The sequence below is a fragment of the Thunnus thynnus genome, chromosome 20 (genome assembly GCF_963924715.1).
Source record: "Thunnus thynnus chromosome 20, fThuThy2.1, whole genome shotgun sequence".
Taxonomy (NCBI): Eukaryota; Metazoa; Chordata; class Actinopteri; order Scombriformes; family Scombridae; genus Thunnus; species Thunnus thynnus.
The window spans coordinates 25,716,249-25,730,839 of NC_089536.1; the positions used below are offsets into that span (position 1 = coordinate 25,716,249).

A 14,591-nucleotide genomic window follows, 5' to 3' on the forward strand; every position below is an offset into this window, starting at 1 on the left:
ATAGCTAGATAGCTAGAAAGATAGATAGATAGATAGATAGATAGATAGATAGATAGATGTACTTTACTGATCCCAAATTGGGAAATTCTTGTGTTACAGCAGCAGGCTGTACAGGCATTGCACCAGAACAGTAAATATACAAATCAACACTAGAAGAGATAATATATATATATATCTATTGAAAAATAAACACAACAAATGACAAAATAAAATAAAATAGCTGACCACAGGAATATTAGAAAAAACCTTAGCATACACTACAAATATACTAAAATATAAGCATAGGATAACATATTATATATATTAGACAAGTGTGCAACGTTGTTGACAATGTTCTTCGCATGGGTTGGTAAAACAACAGATACAAGTAGAGGGTGCCCTCAAATTCATCAAAGGTAGTTACTATCATTTGAGAAACTGGGAGAATAGATACTGGCCTTTCAACAATCTACTAAGACTCTCCCAAAGATCAAGCATCCTATATCAAATTCTAGTGACATGGTCGTAAAGTAACGCAGAAGCCTTTGCAGATTATTATATTACTTTCTACAAAGTACCCTCCCTAGAAATTGGAAATAAGCAAGAGAAAGTCACAACATTCTTAAATTCCCATAAGCTCTCATACAAAGGCATAGATGGGCTTCCTGGTGAGCAATACAAATGCTTTGTGGATGAGTTGGCTCCAGTAATAGGAAAGGTCTACAATTTTGGACTTTCCAGTCACAACCCTTCAGGAAGTTGATCTGAAGCCTTTATTTCAATATACAGTATGTCTAAACTAGTACATCCTGACCAGACAGAATTGATTCCAAGGTGTCAGGGTACTATTAATATTTGAAAGATTTCACTTTGCAACGTAGCAAAATATTTACAAAGGGAAACTTTGACAGATACTGTGCAATCTTATTGGTTGAAGTAAATGTAAGATGTTCAGTTAATCATCTTCTACCCAGTAAACCAACTGTGTTCATCCATCTAATGACCAGACATAACAAACTATATTGAAACAGTAGGTTTGCCTGTGGTCCTCCCTTCACAGGTTTATTTAGGCGTAGCAGTGTGGACATAACCCATAATCCTCCTGCAGACACACCTGTAGAGGTGAGTATAAAAACCCTGGACTGAACTGAGTCAAACATCGAGCTTCAAGGAGTCTCTCCAAAGCAGCTTGCCACAGAAGCTCTACATACATCAGACCACACCTGAAGATGACTCCCTCTGTCAGCCTGCTGCTACTGCTCCTGTTCGGCCTCTCTCAGGCACATCCTCTCCTGGAGGAAGGAAGTGGAGAAGAGGAGGACGACAGTGTTGATATCAGCACCAGGATTCTGGCCTCCAACAATGCCACAGATGAGATCTTGCTGGAAGGAGACTTGTTGGCTCCCAGAACCAGAAACGCCATGACATGCTGGTCCCAGAGCTGCCTGTGGAGGAAAGCCTCCAACGGCATGGTGATGATCCCCTTCACCATGAGCAGTCAGTTCAGCAGCTGGGAAAGGCAGAAGATCGAGAGCGCCATGAAGGCCTTTCACAGCAGAACCTGCATCCGCTTTGTCCCCCGTCAGAACCAGTACGACTACATCAGCATTGAGAACAAAGCCGGATGTTTCTCGGCTCTGGGAAGAACAGGAGGCAGACAGGTCCTCTCTCTCAACAAGCAGGGCTGCCTCTACCACGGCATCATCCAGCACGAGATCAACCATGCTCTGGGCTTCCAGCACGAGCAGACCAGGAGCGACCGCGACTACTACGTCAGGATCAACTGGGAGAACATCGACCCGCAGATGGCCTACAACTTCTACAAGCAGAACACCAACAACCTGAACACGCCCTACGACTACTCCTCCATCATGCACTACGGAAGGACCGCCTTCTCCATCCAGTATGGCAGGGACTCCATCACCCCCATCCCCGACCCCAACGTCCAGATCGGACAGAGGCAGGGCATGTCCTATTGGGACATCATGAGGATCAACCTGCTCTACGGCTGCTGACAACACCACATCTGATCTAAAGTTATCATTTAGCAAAACAAATGAACTCAATGCCAAATACAACAAATTCACATTTTTTCTCCATTTACATGTAATGAATAAAACGCTACTAAAATGTATGTGATCCATGACATACTCTTCACATTCTGTGACTGTAATCTTTGAAATGTTCACACAAAGAAATAAACATCAATGAGCAAATGAAGTTCCCTCATGTCTAAATTATCTATGAAAAAGTTAATGCAGAATGAAATTAATATAGTTGGTTAGCAGAGGAGTGAGTCAAGTTTAATTTAATGTTTTACAGCCTGTTAATTAAGTTCACTTATTGGGAAGATGTTATTTCTTCATTTGTTTCTGAATTCTGTCCTTCCTTCTGTCTACCTCTCTCCACCTCAGGTGCACTACACTAACAAGTTAATTATTTGAAGTCCCACCAAATTGCAGCACTGTAACATCTACCTGAGGTCTTTCCAAAACCAAAAACATGAGTAAAAGTGTAAGAAGTGGATTAAACAGTGTGTTTGACTGCTCTAACATAAACCGCTAATGTTAGCATGCCGGGCTTACTAGTTAAATGACATACTGTTCCATAGCATTAGCTGACTACACTATATTCTGGATTCACAGATCAGGTTATAAAAATCCCTGTTCAGGACTCATCCAGTCCGTGTAACATGGTCCTGGATTCTACTAACTGTTAGACTTTAGGATAACATTATGGACCTGCTGTCCTGCTCTGTATTGGATTCAGGTGAATTTACTTGAAAAGGCTTTCAAATTTCAAACGCAGAACATTTTCTTTATTTTTACGTGATGTTGCACAAAATTTGGTACATCCATTCACAGTTCCCAGAGGCTGTATTATAATGACTTTGGTGATCCTTGGACTCTTTCTCTAGCACCACCATGAGGTTGAGGTTACACTTATTTATTGAAATATCTCAACAACTATTGAAAAATTTCATATAAACATTTAAACAGCACCACCAGCCTGTTGACGTGTACAAATACAGTGGTCATCATTAGTATAGTGGACAGTATCTTCACCTGTCATGCAGAATAATGGGGTTCAATTTCCCAATGGGTAGAATTGAGTTTTATAATCTTCATCATCTTGCATGTTCCAGTCAACCAGAGCATGACAGTGAGGATATGAATTCCCTTTACCTACATAGAAACTAATAAATATAGGCTAATCAGAAATATAGAGGCCAGAAGCATACATAGAAATAGTGATTAAACATGTTGTTGGTTTAATGTGTTACCCCATGTGCTGTCTTTAGTTCCATGTTGTTTTGTAATGTTTAACACATTAACAAAGAAGTGTGTTTCTACTCAGTTTGAACCTGGGAACCTTATGTGTGTTCAGCAAACATGATAAGTACAACACAACGGACACTGTTAAAAGATTAATATTAGATAGACAGACAGACAGAGAGACAGATAGCTAGATAGCTAGATAGCTAGAAAGATAGATAGATAGATAGATAGATAGATAGATAGATGTACTTTACTGATCCCAAATTGGGAAATTCTTGTGTTACAGCAGCAGGCTGTACAGGCATTGCACCAGAACAGTAAATATACAAATCAACACTAGAAGAGATAATATATATATATATCTATTGAAAAATAAACACAACAAATGACAAAATAAAATAAAATAGCTGACCACAGGAATATTAGAAAAAACATTAGCATACACTACAAATATACTAAAATATAAGCATAGGATAACATATTATATATATTAGACAAGTGTGCAACGTTGTTGACAATGTTCTTCGCATGGGTTGGTAAAACAACAAATACAAGTAGAGGGTGCCCTCAAATTCATCAAAGGTAGTTACTATCATTTGAGAAACTGGGAGAATAGATACTGGCCTTTCAACAATCTACTAAGACTCTCCCAAAGATCAAGCATCCTATATCAAATTCTAGTGACATGGTCGTAAAGTAACGCAGAAGCCTTTGCAGATTATTATATTACTTTCTACAAAGTACCCTCCCTAGAAATTGGAAATAAGCAAGAGAAAGTCACAACATTCTTAAATTCCCATAAGCTCTCATACAAAGGCATAGATGGGCTTCCTGGTGAGCAATACAAATGCTTTGTGGATGAGTTGGCTCCAGTAATAGGAAAGGTCTACAATTTTGGACTTTCCAGTCACAACCCTTCAGGAAGTTGATCTGAAGCCTTTATTTCAATATACAGTATGTCTAAACTAGTACATCCTGACCAGACAGAATTGATTCCAAGGTGTCAGGGTACTATTAATATTTGAAAGATTTCACTTTGCAACGTAGCAAAATATTTACAAAGGGAAACTTTGACAGATACTGTGCAATCTTATTGGTTGAAGTAAATGTAAGATGTTCAGTTAATCATCTTCTACCCAGTAAACCAACTGTGTTCATCCATCTAATGACCAGACATAACAAACTATATTGAAACAGTAGGTTTGCCTGTGGTCCTCCCTTCACAGGTTTATTTAGGCGTAGCAGTGTGGACATAACCCATAATCCTCCTGCAGACACACCTGTAGAGGTGAGTATAAAAACCCTGGACTGAACTGAGTCAAACATCGAGCTTCAAGGAGTCTCTCCAAAGCAGCTTGCCACAGAAGCTCTACATACATCAGACCACACCTGAAGATGACTCCCTCTGTCAGCCTGCTGCTACTGCTCCTGTTCGGCCTCTCTCAGGCACATCCTCTCCTGGAGGAAGGAAGTGGAGAAGAGGAGGACGACAGTGTTGATATCAGCACCAGGATTCTGGCCTCCAACAATGCCACAGATGAGATCTTGCTGGAAGGAGACTTGTTGGCTCCCAGAACCAGAAACGCCATGACATGCTGGTCCCAGAGCTGCCTGTGGAGGAAAGCCTCCAACGGCATGGTGATGATCCCCTTCACCATGAGCAGTCAGTTCAGCAGCTGGGAAAGGCAGAAGATCGAGAGCGCCATGAAGGCCTTTCACAGCAGAACCTGCATCCGCTTTGTCCCCCGTCAGAACCAGTACGACTACATCAGCATTGAGAACAAAGCCGGATGTTTCTCGGCTCTGGGAAGAACAGGAGGCAGACAGGTCCTCTCTCTCAACAAGCAGGGCTGCCTCTACCACGGCATCATCCAGCATGAGATCAACCATGCTCTGGGCTTCCAGCACGAGCAGACCAGGAGCGACCGCGACTACTACGTCAGGATCAACTGGGAGAACATCGACCCGCAGATGGCCTACAACTTCTACAAGCAGAACACCAACAACCTGAACACTCCCTACGACTACTCCTCCATCATGCACTACGGAAGGACCGCCTTCTCCATCCAGTACGGCAGGGACTCCATCACCCCCATCCCTGACCCCAACGTCCAGATCGGACAGAGGCAGGGCATGTCCTATTGGGACATCATGAGGATCAACCTGCTCTACGGCTGCTGACAACACCACATCTGATCTAAAGTTATCATTTAGCAAAACAAATGAACTCAATGCCAAATACAACAAATTCACATTTTTTCTCCATTTACATGTAATGAATAAAACGCTACTAAAATGTATGTGATCCATGACATACTCTTCACATTCTGTGACTGTAATCTTTGAAATGTTCACACAAAGAAATAAACATCAATGAGCAAATGAAGTTCCCTCATGTCTAAATTATCTATGAAAAAGTTAATGCAGAATGAAATTAATATAGTTGGTTAGCAGAGGAGTGAGTCAAGTTTAATTTAATGTTTTACAGCCTGTTAATTAAGTTCACTTATTGGGAAGATGTTATTTCTTCATTTGTTTCTGAATTCTGTCCTTCCTTCTGTCTACCTCTCTCCACCTCAGGTGCACTACACTAACAAGTTAATTATTTGAAGTCCCACCAAATTGCAGCACTGTAACATCTACCTGAGGTCTTTCCAAAACCAAAAACATGAGTAAAAGTGTAAGAAGTGGATTAAACAGTGTGTTTGACTGCTCTAACATAAACCGCTAATGTTAGCATGCCGGGCTTACTAGTTAAATGACATACTGTTCCATAGCATTAGCTGACTACACTATATTCTGGATTCACAGATCAGGTTATAAAAATCCCTGTTCAGGACTCATCCAGTCCGTGTAACATGGTCCTGGATTCTACTAACTGTTAGACTTTAGGATAACATTATGGACCTGCTGTCCTGCTCTGTATTGGATTCAGGTGAATTTACTTGAAAAGGCTTTCAAACCTCAAATTTCAAACGCAGAACATTTTCTTTATTTTTATGTGATGTTGCACAAAATTTGGTACATCCATTCACAGTTCCCAGAGGCTGTATTATAATGACTTTGGTGATCCTTGGACTCTTTCTCTAGCACCACCATGAGGTTGAGGTTACACTTATTTATTGAAATATCTCAACAACTATTGAAAAATTTCATATAAACATTTAAACAGCACCACCAGCCTGTTGACGTGTACAAATACAGTGGTCATCATTAGTATAGTGGACAGTATCTTTACCTGTCATGCAGAATAATGGGGTTCAATTTCCCAATGGGTAGAATTGAGTTTTATAATCTTCATCATCTTGCATGTTCCGGTCAACCAGAGCACGACAGTGAGGATATGAATTCCCTTTACCTACATAGAAACTAATAAATATAGGCTAATCAGAAATATAGAGGCCAGAGGCATACATAGAAATAGTGATTAAACATGTTGTTGGTTTAATGTGTTACTCCATGTGCTGTCTTTAGTTCCATGTTGTTTTGTAGTGTTTAACACATGAACAAAGAAGTGTGTTTCCGCTTAGTTTGAACCTGGGAACCTTATGTGTGTTCAGCAAACATGATAAGTACAACACAACGGACACTTTTAAAAGATTAATATTAGATAGACAGACAGACAGACAGATAGACAGAGAGACAGACAGACAGACAGACAGACAGATAGGTAGATAGCTAGCTAGCTAGCTAGCTAGCTATCTACCTATCTGTCTGTCTGTCTAGCTAGCTAGCTAGCTAGATAGATAGATGTACTTTACTGATCCCAAATTGGGAAATTCTTGTGTAATAGCAGCAGGCTGTCCAGGCATTACACCGGAACAGTAAATACACAGGAAATATACATGTCAACACTAGAAGAGATAATATAGATATCTACAGAAAATAAACACAACAAATGACAAAATAAAATAAAATAGCTCAACACAAGAATATTAGAAAAAACCTCAGCATACACTTCAAATATAATAAAACATAAACATATGATAACATACTATATACATTAGACAAGTATGCAAAATTGTTGACAATGTTGTTCACATGGGTCAGCTAAACTACAGATACAAGTAGAGGGTGCCCTCAAATTCATCAAAGGTGGTTGCTATGATTTGGGGAAACTGGGAGAGAAGATACTGGCCTTTCAACAATCTAATAAGACTCTCCCAAAGATTAAGCATCCTATATCAAATTCTACAGTGACATGGTCATAAAATAACGCAGAAGCCTTTGCAGATTATTATATTACTTTCTACAAAGTACCCTCCCTAGAAATTGAAAATTAGCAAGAGAAAGTCACAACATTCTTAAATTCCCATAAGCTCTCATACAAAGGCATAGATGGGCTTCCTGGTGAGCAATACAAACGCTTTGTGGATGAGTTGGCTCCAGTAATAGGACAGGTCTACAATTTTGGACTTTCCAGTCACAACCCTTCAGGAAGTTGATCTGAAGCCTTTATTTCAATATACAGTATGTCTAAACTAATACATCCTGACCAGACAGAATTGATTCCAAGGTGTCACGGTACTATTAATATTTGAAAGATTTCAATTTGCAACGTAGCAAAATATTTACAAAGGGCTACTTTGACAGATACTGTGCAATCTTATTGGTTGAAGTAAATGTAAGATGTTCAGTTAATCATCTTCCACCCAGTAAACCAGCTGTGTTCATCCATCTAATGACCAGACATAACAAACTATATTGAAACAGTAGGTTTGCCTGTGGTCCTCCCTTCACAGGTTTATTTAGGCGTAGCAGTGTGGACATAACCCATAATCCTCCTGCAGACACACCTGTAGAGGTGAGTATAAAGACCCTGGACTGAACTGAGTCAAACATCAAGCTTCAAGGAGTCTCTCCAAAGCAGCTTGCCACAGAAGCTCCACAGACACCAGACCACACCTGAAGATGACTCCCTCTGTCAGCCTGCTGCTGCTGCTCCTGCTTGGCCTCTCTCGGGCACATCCTCTCCAGGAGGAAGGAAGTGGAGAGGAGGAGGATGACAGTGTTGATATCAGCACCAGGATTCTGGCCTCCAACAATGCCACAGATGAGATCTTGCTGGAAGGAGACTTGTTGGCTCCCAGAACCAGAAACGCCATGACATGCTGGTCCCAGAGCTGCCTGTGGAGGAAAGCCTCCAACGGCATGGTGATGATCCCCTTCACGGTGAGCAGTCAGTTCAGCAGCTGGGAAAGGCAGAAGATCGAGAACGCCATGAAGGCCTTCCACAGCAGAACCTGCATCCGCTTTGTCCCCCGTCAGAACCAGTACGACTACATCAGCATTGAGAACAAAGCCGGATGTTTCTCGGCTCTGGGAAGAACAGGAGGCAGACAGGTCCTCTCTCTCAACAAGCAGGGCTGCCTCTACCATGGCATCATCCAGCACGAGATCAACCATGCTCTGGGCTTCCAGCACGAGCAGACCAGGAGCGACCGCGACTACTACGTCAGGATCAACTGGGAGAACATCGACCCACAGATGGCCTACAACTTCTACAAGCAGAACACCAACAACCTGAACACGCCCTACGACTACTCCTCCATCATGCACTATGGAAGGACCGCCTTCTCTATTCAGTACGGCAGGGACTCCATCACCCCTATCCCTGACCCCAACGTCCAGATCGGACAGAGGCAGGGCATGTCCTATTGGGACATCATGAGGATCAACCTGCTCTACGGCTGCTGACAACACCACATCTGATCTAAAGTTATCATTTAGCAAAACAAATGAACTCAATGCCAAATACAACAAATTCACATTTTTTCTCCATTTACATGTAATGAATAAAACGCTACTAAAATGTATGTGATCCATGACGTACTCTTCACATTCTGTGACTGTAATCTTTGAAATGTTCACACAAAGAAATAAACATCAAAGAGCAAATGAAGTTACCTCATGTCTAAATTATCTGTGAAAAAGTTAATGCAGAATGAAATTAATATAGTTGGTTAGCAGAGGAGTGAGTCAGGTTTAATTTAATGTTTTATAGCCTGTTAATTAAGTTCACTTATTGGGAAGATGTTATTTCTTCATTTGTTTCTGAATTCTTTCCTTCCTTCTGTCTGCCTCTCTCCACCTCAGGTGCACTACACTAACAAGTTAATTATTTGAAGTCCCACCAAAGTGCAGAACTGTAACGTCCACCTGGGGTCTTCCCAAAACCAAAAACATGAGTAAAAGTGTAAGAAGTGGATTAAACAGTGTGTTTGACTGCTCTAACATAAACCGCTAATGTTAGCATGCCGGGCTTACTAGTTAAATGACATACTGTTCCATAGCATTAGCTGACTACACTATATTCTGGATTCACAGATCAGGTTATAAAAATCCCTGTTCAGGACTCATCCAGTCCGTGTAACATGGTCCTGGATTCTACTAACTGTTAGACTTTAGGATAACATTATGGACCTGCTGTCCTGCTCTGTATTGGATTCAGGTGAATTTACTTGACAAGGCTTTCAAATTTCAAACGCAGAACATTTTCTTTATTTTTACGTGATGTTGCACAAAATTTGGTACATCCATTCACAGTTCCCAGAGGCTGTATTATAATGACTTTGGTGATCCTTGGACTCTTTCTCTAGCACCACCATGAGGTTGAGGTTACACTTATTTATTGAAATATCTCAACAACTATTGAAAAATTTCATATAAACATTTAAACAGCACCACCAGCCTGTTGACGTGTACAAATACAGTGGTCATCATTAGTATAGTGGACAGTATCTTCACCTGTCATGCAGAATAATGGGGTTCAATTTCCCAATGGGTAGAATTGAGTTTTATAATCTTCATCATCTTGCATGTTCTGGTCAACCAGAGCACGACAGTGAGGATATGAATTCCCTTTACCTACATAGAAACTAATAAATATAGGCTAATCAGAAATATAGAGGCCAGAAGCATACATAGAAATAGTGATTAAACATGTTGTTTGTTTAATGTGTTACTCCATGTGCTGTCTTTAGTTCCATGTTGTTTTGTAATGTTTAACACATTAACAAAGAAGTGTGTTTCTACTCAGTTTGAACCTGGGAACCTTTTGTGTGTTCAGCAAACATGATAAGTACAACACAACGGACACTGTTAAAAGATTAATATTAGACAGACAGACAGACAGACAGATAGCTAGATAGCTAGATAGATAGATAGATAGATAGATAGATAGATGTACTTTACTGATCCCAAATTGGGAAATTCTTGTGTTACAGCAGCAGGCTGTACAGGCATTGCACCAGAACAGTAAATATACAAATCAACACTAGAAGAGATAATATATATATATATCTATTGAAAAATAAACACAACAAATGACAAAATAAAATAAAATAGCTGACCACAGGAATATTAGAAAAAACCTTAGCATACACTACAAATATAATAAAACATAAACATAGGATAACATATTATATACATTAGACAAGTGTGCAACGTTGTTGACAATGTTCTTCACATGGGTTGGTAAAACAACAGATAGAAGTAGAGGGTGCCCTTGAATTCATCAAAGGTAGTTACTATCATTTGAGAAACTGGGAGAGTAGATACTTGCCTTTCAACAATCTAATAAGACTCTCCCAAAGATTAAGCATCCTATATCAAATTCTACAGTGACATGGTCATAAAGTAACGCAGAAGCCTTTGCAGATTATTATATTACTTTCTACAAAGTACCCTCCCTAGAAATTGAAAATAAGCAAGAGAAAGTCACAACATTCTTAAATTCCCATAAGCTCTCATACAAAGGCATAGATGGGCTTCCTGGTGAGCAATACAAACGCTTTGTGGATGAGTTGGCTCCAGTAATAGGACAGGTCTACAATTTTGGACTTTCCAGTCACAACCCTTCAGGAAGTTGATCTGAAGCCTTTATTTCAATATACAGTATGTCTAAACTAGTACATCCTGACCAGACAGAATTGATTCCAAGGTGTCAGGGTACTATTAAAATTTGAACGATTTCACTTTGCAATGTAGCAAAATATTTACAAAGGGCTACTTTGACAGATACTGTGCAATCTTATTGGTTGAAGTAAATGTAAGATCTTCAGTTAATCATCTTCCACCCAGTAAACCAGCTGTGTTCATCCATCTAATGACCAGACATAACAAACTATATTGAAACAGTAGGTTTGCCTGTGGTCCTCCCTTCACAGGTTTATTTAGGCGTAGCAGTGTGGACATAACCCATAATCCTCCTGCAGACACACCTGTAGAGGTGAGTATAAAGACCCTGGACTGAACTGAGTCAAACATCGAGCTTCAAGGAGTCTCTCCAAAGCAGCTTGCCACAGAAGCTCCACAGACACCAGACCACACCTGAAGATGACTCCCTCTGTCAGCCTGCTGCTGCTGCTCCTGCTTGGCCTCTCTCGGGCACATCCTCTCCAGGAGGAAGGAAGTGGAGAGGAGGAGGATGACAGTGTTGATATCAGCACCAGGATTCTGGCCTCCAACAATGCCACAGATGAGATCTTGCTGGAAGGAGACTTGTTGGCTCCCAGAACCAGAAATGCCATGACATGCTGGTCCCAGAGCTGCCTGTGGAGGAAAGCCTCCAACGGCATGGTGATGATCCCCTTCACCATGAGCAGTCAGTTCAGCAGCTGGGAAAGGCAGAAGATCGAGAACGCCATGAAGGCCTTCCACAGCAGAACCTGCATCCGCTTTGTCCCCCGTCAGAACCAGTACGACTACATCAGCATTGAGAACAAAGCCGGATGTTTCTCGGCTCTGGGAAGAACAGGAGGCAGACAGGTCCTCTCTCTCAACAAGCAGGGCTGCCTCTACCACGGCATCATCCAGCATGAGATCAACCATGCTCTGGGCTTCCAGCACGAGCAGACCAGGAGCGACCGCGACTACTACGTCAGGATCAACTGGGAGAGCATCGACCCACAGATGGCTTACAACTTCTACAAGCAGAACACCAACAACCTGAACACTCCCTACGACTACTCCTCCATCATGCACTACGGAAGGACCGCCTTCTCCATCCAGTACGGCAGGGACTCCATCACCCCCATCCCCGACCCCAACGTCCAGATCGGACAGAGGCAGGGCATGTCCTATTGGGACATCATGAGGATCAACCTGCTCTACGGCTGCTGACAACACCACATCTGATCTAAAGTTATCATTTAGCAAAACAAATGAACTCAATGCCAAATACAACAAATTCACATTTTTTCTCCATTTACATGTAATGAATAAAACGCTACTAAAATGTATGTGATCCATGACATACTCTTCACATTCCGTGACTGTAATCTTTGAAATGTTCACACAAAGAAATAAACATCAAAGAGCAAATGAAGTTCCCTCATGTCTAAATTATCTGTGAAAAAGTTAATGCAGAATGAAATTAATATAGTTGGTTAGCAGAGGAGTGAGTCAGGTTTAATTTAATGTTTTACAGCCTGTTAATTAAGTTCACTTATTGGGAAGATGTTATTTCTTCATTTGTTTCTGAATTCTTTCCTTCCTTCTGTCTACCTCTCTCCACCTCAGGTTCACTACACTAACAAGTTAATTATTTGAAGTCCCACCAAAGTGCAGCACTGTAACGACTACCTGAGGTCTTCCCAAAACCAAAAACATGAGTAAAAGTGTAAGAAGTGGATTAAACAGTATGTTTGACTGCTCGAACATAATCCGCTAATGTTAGCATGCCGGGCTTACTAGTTAAATGACATACTGTTCCATAGCATTAGCTGACTACAATATATTCTGGATTCACAGATCAGGTTATAAAAATCCCTGTTCAGGACACATCCAGTCCATGTAACATGGTCTCGGATTCTACTAACTGTTAGACTTTAGGATAACATTATGCACCCGCTGTCCTGTTCTGTATTGGATTCGGGCGAATTTACTGGAAAAGGCTTTCAAATTTCAAATTTCAAACGCAGAACATTTTCTTTATTTTTACGTGATGTTGCACAAAATTTGGTACATCTATTCACAGTTCCCAGAGGTTGTATTATAATGACTTTGGTGATCCTTGGACTCTTTCTCTAGCACCACCATGAGGTTGAGGTTACACTTATTTATTGAAATATCTCAACAACTATTGAAAAATTTCATATAAACATTTAAACAGCACCACCAGCCTGTTGACGTGTACAAATACAGTGGTCATCATTAGTATAGTGGACAGTATCTTCACCTGTGATGCAGAATACTGGGGTTCAATTTCCCAATGGGTAGAATTGAGTTTTATAATCTTCATCATCTTGCATGTTCCGGTCAACCAGAGCACGACAGTGAGGATATGAATTCCCTTTACCAACATAGAAACTAATAAATATAGGCTAATCAGAAATATAGAGGCCAGAGGCATACATAGAAATAGTGATTAAACATGTTGTTGGTTTAATATGTTACTCCATGTGCTGTCTTTAGTTCCATGTTGTTTTGTAGTGTTTAACACATGAACAAAGAAGTGTGTTTCCACTCAGTTTGAACCTGGGAACCTTATGTCTGTTCAGCAAACATGATAAGTATAACACAATGGACACTGTTAAAAGATTAATATCAGATAGACAGACAGACAGAGAGACAGACAGACAGAGAGACAGACAGCTAGCTAGCTAGCTAGATAGCTAGATAGATAGATAGATAGATAGATAGATAGATAAATAGATAGATGTACTTTACTGATCCCCAATTGGGAAATTCTTGTGTAATAGCAGCAGGCTGTCCAGGCATTACACCGGAATAGTAAATTCACAGTAAACATACATTTCAACACTAGAAGAGATAATATAGATATCTACAGAAAAATAAACATAACAAATGACAATCGGACAGAGGCAGGGCATGTCCTATTGAGAACAAAGCCGGATGTTTCTTGGCTCTGGGAAGAACAGGAGGCAGACAGGTCTAACACGGCATCATCCAGCACGAGATCAACCATGCTCTGGGCTTTCAGAATGAGCAGACCAGGAGCGACTGCGACTACTACGTCAGGATCAACTGGGAGAACATTGACCCACAGATGGCCTACAACTTCTACAAGCAGAACACCAACAACCTGAACACTCCCTATGACTACTCCTCCATCATGCACTACGGAAGGACCGCCTTCTCCATCAAGTACGGCCGGGACTCCATCACCCCCATCCCCGACCCCAATGTCCAAATTGGTCAGAGGCAGGGCATGTCCTATTGGGACATCATGAGGATCAACCTGTTCTATGGCTGCTGACAACACCGCATCTGATCCAAAGTTATAATCTAGCAAAACAAATGAACTCAATGTCAAATGCCACAAATTCAAATGCTTAAACTTTTCCGTAATGAATCAAAGGCTACTAAAAT

General features: G+C 40.9%; 5 protein-coding genes and 1 pseudogene across 6 annotated transcripts in view; 5 read left to right on the forward strand and 1 right to left on the reverse strand.

Moving 5' to 3' along the window:
- Positions 1-14,591, reverse strand: part of LOC137171740 (AT-rich interactive domain-containing protein 5B-like) — a 54,318-nt gene that overhangs the window by 17,561 nt on the left and 22,166 nt on the right. The window lies entirely within an intron of this gene.
- LOC137171746 (high choriolytic enzyme 1-like) lies at positions 263-2,776 on the forward strand. The gene has a single exon (XM_067575843.1). The coding sequence runs from the start codon at positions 1,209-1,211 to the stop codon at positions 1,992-1,994; it is 786 nt and encodes a 261-aa protein (XP_067431944.1). The 5' UTR covers positions 263-1,208; the 3' UTR covers positions 1,995-2,776.
- Positions 3,868-6,930, forward strand: LOC137171743 (high choriolytic enzyme 1-like). Its single transcript, XM_067575840.1, has one exon. The coding sequence runs from the start codon at positions 4,653-4,655 to the stop codon at positions 5,436-5,438; it is 786 nt and encodes a 261-aa protein (XP_067431941.1). The 5' UTR covers positions 3,868-4,652; the 3' UTR covers positions 5,439-6,930.
- On the forward strand, positions 8,133-9,075 carry LOC137171749 (high choriolytic enzyme 1-like). The gene has a single exon (XM_067575846.1). It carries the CDS (start codon positions 8,169-8,171, stop codon positions 8,952-8,954), a length of 786 nt encoding a protein of 261 aa, XP_067431947.1. The 5' UTR covers positions 8,133-8,168; the 3' UTR covers positions 8,955-9,075.
- On the forward strand, positions 11,549-12,946 carry LOC137171748 (high choriolytic enzyme 1-like). The gene has a single exon (XM_067575845.1). It carries the CDS (start codon positions 11,595-11,597, stop codon positions 12,378-12,380), a length of 786 nt encoding a protein of 261 aa, XP_067431946.1. The 5' UTR covers positions 11,549-11,594; the 3' UTR covers positions 12,381-12,946.
- LOC137172581 (high choriolytic enzyme 1-like) lies at positions 13,297-14,478 on the forward strand (annotated as a pseudogene).

Coding starts and splice junctions, on each gene's coding strand:
- LOC137171746 (XM_067575843.1), top strand. CDS start 1,209: ATGACTCCCTCTGTCAGCCTGCTGCTACTGCTCCTGTTCGGCCTCTCT.
- LOC137171743 (XM_067575840.1), top strand. CDS start 4,653: ATGACTCCCTCTGTCAGCCTGCTGCTACTGCTCCTGTTCGGCCTCTCT.
- LOC137171749 (XM_067575846.1), top strand. CDS start 8,169: ATGACTCCCTCTGTCAGCCTGCTGCTGCTGCTCCTGCTTGGCCTCTCT.
- LOC137171748 (XM_067575845.1), top strand. CDS start 11,595: ATGACTCCCTCTGTCAGCCTGCTGCTGCTGCTCCTGCTTGGCCTCTCT.